The sequence below is a fragment of the Kryptolebias marmoratus genome, linkage group LG23, assembly GCF_001649575.2.
Source record: "Kryptolebias marmoratus isolate JLee-2015 linkage group LG23, ASM164957v2, whole genome shotgun sequence".
Classification (NCBI taxonomy): Eukaryota; Metazoa; Chordata; class Actinopteri; order Cyprinodontiformes; family Rivulidae; genus Kryptolebias; species Kryptolebias marmoratus.
This window is the reverse complement of record NC_051452.1, coordinates 6,698,407-6,707,730: the sequence shown is the minus strand read 5'-3', so window position 1 is coordinate 6,707,730 and position 9,324 is coordinate 6,698,407. Positions and strand designations below refer to the sequence as shown.

Sequence of the window (9,324 nt, the reverse complement as noted above, 5' to 3'; positions counted from 1 at the left end):
CCACAGGAGCCACACCTGGACCACAGGAGCCACACCTGGACCACAGGAGCCACACCTGGGCCACAGGAGCCACACCTGGGCCACAGGAGCCACACCTGGACCATAGGAACCACACCTGGACCAGCCCTGTCTGCGTCTCTTTCCTGTCCTCTCTAACCTCAGCTGGTTGAGGCAGATGGCCGCCTGTCCTGGTTCTTGTTCTGGTTACTTCCTGTTAAAATGGAGTTGTTTCCCACTGTCGCCACCATGCTGCTCAGACTGAATGAAGCTTCGACTCAGTCTGCTGGTTTCCTCAGACAGATAACTGTTGTTTTGTATGTGGACGTATTATAGAACACAAAATGTTACTTTGAAAGGCAGCGGGCCAGTTTTTAGAGGCTAATGTTAGAAAATGTTATTTTACGTTCAGCTGTAAGTGTGATAGAACAGAACGTTAAGGACTGGCTACCATTTAAAGTTTTTTTCATTTAAAAATAATTATTGCTTTGATTGTCATTCAGATAATTAAAGCCAAGCATGCATCAAATCCTAAGATAATATTTTACAAACTGACAGTCGCTGTAAAGACGTACCCACTCCTCTTCATACCAGTCCACATGCAGAGATGAGCGGCTGTTGCAACCGCTCCACTTGGCGAGCAGCGTGTCCTGGTCGTTGCGGAGGACTACTTGTTCGGACTCGGTGGAAGGAGACGCTTTGGAGGCGATGTACTCGGGCCGCGCAGCATCCAAAGCCTGGATGGCCAAAGTCAGCAGCTTGCAGTCGCACACAGTCACGAGCTGACGAGTCTGAGCGGATGACAAAACGAAAAAGATGATAAAAACGCCAGGATAAAATAACTGCCAAACACAGTTTGTTTAATACCTTATCGGTCAGAATAGTGAGCGTCCTCTCCAGCCCGCTGGCTGACCGGTCTTTGGCAGCTCGGGAAAGCCTCTCAGCGTAGTAGTTGACCTGAGTCTTCAGCGTGTTGATGTGGGAGATGATCTCTTTGGCTCGAACGATGTCCTGGGGGATGTAAACAATGGACTGCGAGCTGGAGACGGCGCTGCTGCAGGAAGCAAAGAGACGCGTATCAAACCGTATGCCGACGACTCTCTTCTCTTTACTCGTAACGTACAGAGTCAACAGATCGGTCTGAGGGAGGCGGGTTAAGACTGAAGGGAGGACTGTCACTTGTTTGTCAAATATGACTTCATTAAAGAGACATTTACAGACAAATATAGTGTTTGTATGCTCATGCCAGCTCTTTGTGGTGGTTTTTAATGAGCGATTTAGGGAAAATAAGATGACCAGTCGGCTTTACAAATTCAGATGCATCTTAATTAAATTAAAATAAAGCTTCAAGTGAAATTTAAAATGTGGAGGTTTGTTCAGCAACTCAAAAGAGCAGTGAGATATTTGTGGCAGTGAGATGCAGATGCATGAATAAAAAACAAACGAAAGCAATGCAACAACTCACCATCCCTCCTCATAAACGCTGATTTAAAATAAAAATAACAAAAACAAAATCCAGAAGCAGCCATAAAGCCAAACAGCAGAATTAATGCGGGATTTAAAATAAATATAATGCTTTTATTTTATGTAAAATCAAAGTAATGTTTTAACTGTTTAAATTAGAAGTTAAACATGAATGGGGTAAAAAAAACATTTCTGCACAAAGAAGTGAACTTACTGCTTCTTGGCCTCCTCAAACTTCTGGCTGAGCTTCCTCAGACCCCCGCTTTTAAAACCTTGGCAGTGAGCAGCCGGAGCGCCGATCGTTACCACGTCGTACGTGTGCTCTGAAAATACGAACCGCCGCCATTAGTGGGATGCAGACGACTCAGATGAAGCCGTGTGTTCGAGTCTTACCAAAGCCCAGCTGATCCTGCACCCTCATCCTCTGAACGTGGAGGTTGGTTGCCATGAACTCCAGCTTCCTGTCCGCCTTCAGGCTACTGGCTTTGAACGATGGACCTGAAGGGTCGAGTTCAGAGGAAAACGGATGACTCGGCGTCTTTTATTCAAGACTCGCTCAATATTTTACAGGTTTCCCAACAGTTAGAATCCACGCAGAGACAGACCTCTGTAGTTGTGGAGGTCAGACAGTGTTTCCTGGTATCTCTGTATGATCGACTGGTACTGAGAGACGATCTGACGCCGCAGACTCTCCCAGCAGGGGGACAACTCTCCCAGCTCCTGCAGCTCACACACCCTGAACACACACATGGGAGGAGGACAAACAGGACAGGTGTGTGTACATTCAGCTCATTATTGCTCTTATAGCTCCTACATTCCTACATTTAATAACCCAAATTAAAAGAGACAACCAAACAAACAGTATTTCAAGTTGGAGACTAATGATTTAATTGTCATGCTTAATGTAAAAATCAATTTTGTGTTGACTGCTCCGTAGTTTCTATGAGCGTTGATTGAGAGAAAATTGAATAAATAATTACTAAGAAGCGATTTAAGCACAGCTGAGGTCATAAGTTTACATGAACTCATTATGGGCATTATTCAGACCCCCCAGGATTTCGCGATGTTGCGATCGCAACTATTAACGCAAAATCAAGCAAACCCCGCGAAATTGCAACTTTGCCCAAAACACAGCAACTTTAACCAAAATAAGCCCAAATAACTCACGAAGAAGAGATGTGACGTCACATCCTGTTAACATTGGAATGCCGGGAGCGTGCAGGAGCAGCGACCGAAATAAAAAAGTGCGCTAATGCTTCACATTTGCCCACAAAGATTTCAGCAAAACTCAGCAGTGAAGTTAGTTTGAAGGTGGATGCTGGATATCCGCGCTCCGCGGAGTTAGCGGCATCTAGCTTACGGCTGACTTAGCCGTCCCCAAGTGAACCGCCGCGCGTGAGAGAAGGGGCCGGCAGAGAACAGCTGGCCAACATTAGCGCTCCTGTTTTGGGTCAGCTGTGAGCTAGACGCCGCTAACTCCGCGGAGCGCGAATATCCAGCATCCAACTTCAAACTAACTTCACTGCGGTCGCAAACCAGTTTCCTCCCCAGCTACACGAGAGTGGGGGGGAAGCTGTTTTGCACGTCTTGCAGTGTAATCATCGAACATAAACGCATCGACAAACACTTTGTGTCTGCAAAACATGTGAGGAGAGCTGCAGACGAGGGACAATCCAGAAATGCTCATGAATGTCAGTTTAGAAGCTCTCAAAGTTCTCAAATAAAGCACCTTTTGAGAATGTCAATGTTTGTTGGTAATTATCTTACAAAACTATGAGTATTTTTGGTTTATTTATTAAAAGTCACGGTTTTTTATTGATTTTAGTAAAAAAAAAAAAAAAAAAAAAAAATCGCAACTTTTAGGAAAATGTCCCGCGAAATCAGGCATTTTAGCTTGCAACTATCACAAAAAATGCCCGCAAAATCCTGGAGGGATCGATTATTGTCATTATTTTGGGGCTTTTAATGATTTATTTGAACCATTTGTTTCCAGAGTGGATCGAGTATCTGACACACAACTTTAATGGATCTTTAAAAACACAAGTCTGAATCCACAGAGGGTAGAAATTATGCTGCTAACGTTTCTATAATGTCGGAACCTGACAAGGCTAAGGCTGTCGTTGGATTTTTCAAATGTGTAACCACTTCGACCAAGGTCTACAAGACCCAAACTACAGCCCTCAGTGGTTCTGATGTTCAAGAACAACCCAGGAACCACCACCTGCTGGAACACCCGAAGCCTCCATTCTGAAATGCCATCTGGAGGAAAGTTTGATGGTTTAATGAAAAAGGCTGAGCTGTTTGGCCACAATGACAAGAAGTATGTTTGGAGGGGTCGAGGTGACGCTTTCAAACCCAAGAACAACTGCCAAGCATGGTGGTGGGAGCATCATGCTGTGGCAGGAAATGGATGAAATACTGAAGGAGGACTACCTCTGAATCAACAGTTAAACAGGTGAAACTCTGAGACAGGACAGCATTCCCAGGTTTGAGATCGTTTCTGACCTCTCCTTGAAGAGGCTGCCATTAGAACGTCCAGGTGTGTGTCCGTACCTGGCCGTGTCCTCGTCCAGCAGCAGTTTGACAAACTGCCGGGGGATGTTGAGCGACAGGACGCTCTCGGCCATCTGCTCCAGGACTCGCAGGTGGTTCCCGTCAGTGGTGGGGAAGCGGTACATCCTGGACATGGCGCCTCCAAACACTGATCGAAACACACAGATCAGCTGACTGTTTCAACGGTTCTTACTCTGTGTGTACCTGCAGGTACCATGGAAACAGTCTTACTCCTGTCAGAATAACGCAGGTGATATAAACGAGGGACGAGGACATAAAAACAGGTAATTTTACTCGTTTTTTGAACTTGTATATGTTCAGAAACAAAAAGTGACATATTTAAGAGTTGTATTCATGCCAAGTATAGCTGGAATCTTTTTATCTCATCATAAAGACACTCAGTGACTCGTTTCCCGGGAGAACTTCGCCCTCCTGACAGCTTTTTTTTATTTTTATAAACAAACCTTTTATGTTTCCTGTTAACTAATCACTTCAAGAGCTGCTAACGTTTCTGTTTAACCTGGTTCAGTCAGTCCGATGTGATGTTGGATTGACATCAGAGGTCAGAGGTCAGGACCTGAACAGACTGTTCTAACCTGAGCGCAGCAGCGTGTCTTTACATAACGAGGCGTATTTGATCCGGACTCCCATGGACTCGGTCAGGCTCTCGTCTACGGACAGCACCGTCTGTTCAAACAGAACAACCGATGTCACGCCAGCTAGCTCCACTTTCAAATTTGTTTGAAAGCTGAATCATCAAAAAACAAACAAAAAAAAAAACAAATAGCGTCTCACCCGCCCGTTAATGATGTCTGGCAGACGTCCGACAGACATCCTCGGATCTGCTCTATCTTCCATCTGCCATGCCGCCACAGCGATGTTCCCAACCTGCTTGTTCTCTGCCGAGCTGTTAACCAAACAAACACAGTGTCACTACGGGAGAGCTGACGCCCCTGCTTCCTTATTCTCACACCTAAATCCCTGCCTTCTCGCTAATTTGCTCTGCTTCCTCCTCGGATTTTAATCTCGTTTTGAATCTGCTCCCTCTGGCTCAAACCGTCTTTGCACTCAAGCGAAACTCCTGCCCACATTGTTGCGTTAACTCCACCCTGTTAAAAACTCGGAAAGACAGAACTGCAGCCTAGTGGGCGTGCTCGTTTTTGTTCACTCCAGCTGATCCAGCAATGAATGCTTCAGCTGCAACCAGATGTTTACACACAAACATCATGGTCAAAGATTGATTCTCGGCTTTAATGGTTTATTTAAAGCCCCAAAACAACAGATTCCACAAATTCTTTACTTATTAAACAAAACTGAAGCCAAAATGAAAAGGTTATGTGAAAACTAATGTCCAACAGAACCTTCTCCAGCTGCAGAACACTCAGTGGTTCCTGTTTGTCTCTCGTGGTTGTGGAGGAGTTGTGGCCCACTCTTCTTTCCAGCGTTGCTTCAGCTCATTGGTTCCTGTTTGTCTCTCTCATGGTTGTGGAGGAGTTGTGGCCCACTCTTCTTTCCAGCGTTGCTTCAGCTCATTGGTTCCTGCTCAGCTCTCTGAGGTTCTGGTTCTGTTGTAGATTAGCTGCTGTGTTTGGGATCATTGTCCTGTTTGTCGGACAGATGGCCTCACATCTGACTCCAGAATCAGCCCAAACCATCAGCCCTCCACCACCGTGCTGACAGCTGCAGTGCATTCTGGGTAAACATCTGTCCTCTGGTCTGGTTCTGCTCCAGAAGTCTTCTGGTTCCTTCAGATGAACCTAAGTCAAGCTGCCATGTTGTTTTTAGAGAGAAGAGGCTTTAACCTTTGACCTGCTGACTGAGGCCTGTAGAGTCTGAGATGGAGCTTGTCTCTCCAAGAACTGCATGGTCTGACCTTCAGGGTGAATCTGCTGCCACTCCTGGCTGTCTTTATCGTTTTCTCTTGTGAATAATCTTCCTCTCTGTAGAATGATGGACTCCTGATAGTTTGGAAATGACCCCTGACCCTTCCCAGATTAATTCTCTGAGGTCATTGCTGATGTCTTTCCACCCTGGCGTTGTGTTAACACACACCTGGAGCTCCAGAGCAGCAGAACCTGCTGATCCGTTCACCAGCAGCTCACAGATTTTCTGTTTGTTTCTGTTTAATAAATAACGACTCGGTGGAATCTGTTGTGTTGTTGTTCACTCGAGGTCAGATTTGAATCATTTTCTTTTATGTCCTGAAACATAAAATCTTTTGCTTTAGTAAACTTTCTTCAACGAAACTAAAGAAGTAGTTTTAATTAGACAACCACTTCTTTATGATACATGAGAACAAAAAGGGAACCATTTAGTGACCAAAGTTCTTGTTTGACTTTTGGTAAAGCTATTTGCAGTTTGAATTTAATCGGTTTCAAACTCACAAACTTAAATATATAACAACTAACTGTAAAACATGCACTTTAAATCTGGTGCAGAAACTGAAACCAAGCCTGATTCTTATTGGTGTGTGTGTGTTTTACCGCAGTTCGAGCAGTAATCTGTGGCTCTTCTCCTGCAGTAATTCCTTCACAGAGAAAAGCGCCGAGCCCAAGATGTACATCTGTACGGACAGGAAGTGATAAAAGTTTATCATGCTGCTCGTTTGTCTGATAGTTACAGTTTCTATAATTATTTTTTTATGAAAGAAATTCCTTCAGGTAAGATGCTTTGTGGTCTGAAGGAGGAGGGAAATGCTGAACAAACAGCGCGGCAGTTTGAGGAGAGCTTGTACCGTGCCCTGCGAGCAGTCTTTCACGTCGTAGACGGCCAGCTTCACCTGCGTCTGCGGGCTGATGCAGGAGTCCTGGAAGAAGGCGACGCTGCTGAGGAAGATGGGATTACTGGTGCCCTGAGGACAGAAGAACAAGACTCAGCACAGACAGGGGAGCTTCAGGACAAATTCAACACCACTAAATTTAGTTATTTTTTTATTAATCTACACTCTGTACTCCACAATGACAAAAAGAAAACAGAATTGTATAATTTGCAGAGGTTCTCAGATACTGAAGCACTTCTGGCAGCAGCTACAACCTTCAGTCTGTTTGGTTTTGATGCAACAAAACACTCAGTTTTTCTGCTGTTCTTTACAAATCCTCTCAGTCTCAGTCTGGCTGGATGGAGACCGTCTGCGGAGGACCTCCAGGACGCTCACAGAGCTGTCCTGAGCCACTCCTGAGTGTCTTCTTTGGTCCGGTCTGAAGTCCTGAGCTGTCAAACAGGATTTCACTGAGGATATCTCCACACACTATACAATTAGTTTGTGTTTTCAGCCCTAACAAGTCTCCAAGTCCCTGCTGCTGAGAAACACACCCACAGCATGATGCTGCCACCACTGTGCTTCGCTGTTGGGCAGGTGATGAGTGGTGCCTGGTTTCCTCCAAACAAAGCATTAAAATTTAATCAGACTAGAAACTCCTGTCCTCACAGTCAGAGTCTGCTGAGGAGAGGCTTCCATCTACCCACCATCAAGCCCAGATTGGTGGAGTCCCGGGGTTCTGGTTCTGGAGCTTAGTCCCATCTCCACACAGGACCTCTGAAGCTCAAAGTGACCATCAGGTTCTTTGTGTAAAACGTCCACAGCTGTGAAACCTCAGGGCAGCAGAAATGTTTCGGAAGCTTTCCTCAGATCTGTGCCGTCATCTCTAAAATCTGCTGAAACACACACCCACATCATGAAGCTGCCACCACCATGATTTCGATACTTACATAAATGTGGTTTTGCAGGTTTCTGTCCCCTCCCCAATATGTTTTCTGCAACCTAACTACGTCTGCAAACTTGTGCTGTTTTAGTCCCTCATATATCCAAACATTCAGCAGATGGGTGAAATAACCTGTTTTTTTTTCCTTTTAACTTTATTTAAATATATTATCCCCACAGAAACAAATTGAAATCTTATTAGTTCCTTAAACAACATTGTTGACTTTTAAATCTGCTTCAGCAAACTTTGTCTTTCGCTCCTTTTAGCATCTAGCTAGCATCCTGCTTCTTTAGCTTTAACAACTCAGTTTCAGCTTCTTCAGCAGATGTTGATCGAGGTCCTTCAGCGTTCAGCGTTCTCGCTGTATTTCCCTCTTCTTTAACAGAACAACAAAACTGTGTAAAACTGTGTTTTTCCTTTGTCATTGTGGGGCAGTGGGTGTAGATTACTGAGAACAGAATGGCTCCCAGGGTGCAGGTTTGGATCACTCGTATGACGAGTCTGACCTCGATGACTTCAGTCTGGGCGTGTTTGGTCCAGAAGGCCTGCGGCGGCGTGGTGCAGCTCACCGCCACGAAGCTGTTGGGTTTTCGATCCAGAGCAGGAGTCACCAGGTCTGTGCACGCTGCGTGAGGACAGAATAAGAAACACTTCATCAGAAAACAAGAACCCAAAGAAAGAAATTCTGGTTTCTCATATTAAACGCTCATGTTGTTACAAAGATGCGTTAATGAAGAATATATTTGTTTAACTCACCAACACTGAACTCCAGAACAGGTTCGTCTGGGTCCTGAGTGTTTCCTGTAAGAAAAACAAACATTTGAAGAACTCTGTGGGTCTCTGAACGGTTTTAACTCTGAAGACGAGACGTCTCACCTGCGAGCGCCAACCCGATCATCTCGCTGGACAGCTCGAAGGTGTTGGCCCGGTATACCGACCACGGCCGCTGTCTCTGCGAGACGCGCTCTCTGACCCCCGCCATGCCGGAGCGGGACGAGCGGGCGACGGTGGGAGGCCCGAACACACACCCTCACACGCACATACACACACTCCCATGTGACGAGGTCCTTTCCCTGAGCAGCTCCACGGCTCACCAGCTCTGAGCGGACAGAAGAGATTCTGTGTTAGGAATGAAGGGCTTCCTGTCGGTTCACTGATTGTAGAAACATCAGGAAACAAACTCTGGTAACCATCTTTTCAGCCCAAATTAAGAATAAAAAGGAGAGAGACAACCAAAAAGACAAAAGAAGAACCCAATCTAGAGAGACCAAAGCATCCAAATGGGCCTAAAAGATCAATCCAACAGATCCAACTTTTCTTAAATCCTAAAGACTAAAAAAAATGTCTCCTTCAGTGAGGATCAGAATGTGAAACTGAGAGGAATTAAATATTTGTGTATTAGTTTTCTGTGACCGGGGTGGTGGTCCCCTTATTTAAAAAGGGGGACCGGAGGGTGTGTTCCAACTACAGAAGGATCACACTCTTAAGCCTCCCTGGTAAGGTCTATTCGGGGGTTCTGGAGAGGAGGGTCCGTCGGATTGTCGAACCTCGGATTCAGGAAGAGCAGTGTGGTTTTCGTCCTGGCCGTGGAACACTGGACCAGCTCTAT

The 9,324-nt window shown here is 45.4% G+C and overlaps 1 protein-coding gene across 7 annotated transcripts in view; it reads right to left on the bottom strand.

The window, feature by feature from the left end:
- The window catches only part of LOC108249003 (inositol polyphosphate-4-phosphatase type I A), a 35,879-nt gene that overhangs the window by 13,924 nt on the left and 12,631 nt on the right, over positions 1-9,324 (bottom strand). For 5 of the 7 annotated variants that reach the window (XM_017438103.3, XM_017438098.3, XM_017438102.3 and 2 more), the window contains 14 exons: positions 8,592-8,814; positions 8,472-8,516; positions 8,222-8,340; positions 6,749-6,865; positions 6,498-6,577; positions 4,810-4,921; positions 4,611-4,701; positions 4,015-4,162; positions 2,067-2,197; positions 1,855-1,959; positions 1,676-1,784; positions 1,463-1,480; positions 865-1,051; positions 573-788 (listed from right to left, as the gene is read on the bottom strand). In XM_017438103.3, coding sequence (XP_017293592.1) covers positions 573-788; positions 865-1,051; positions 1,463-1,480; positions 1,676-1,784; positions 1,855-1,959; positions 2,067-2,197; positions 4,015-4,162; positions 4,611-4,701; positions 4,810-4,921; positions 6,498-6,577; positions 6,749-6,865; positions 8,222-8,340; positions 8,472-8,516; positions 8,592-8,697 — 1,584 coding nt within the window. In that variant the 5' untranslated portion in view covers positions 8,698-8,814. The remainder of the gene's footprint in view (positions 1-572; positions 789-864; positions 1,052-1,462; positions 1,481-1,675; positions 1,785-1,854; positions 1,960-2,066; positions 2,198-4,014; positions 4,163-4,610; positions 4,702-4,809; positions 4,922-6,497; positions 6,578-6,748; positions 6,866-8,221; positions 8,341-8,471; positions 8,517-8,591; positions 8,815-9,324) is intronic. The other 2 variants (XM_017438106.3, XM_017438101.3) reach the window with 1 other exon arrangement.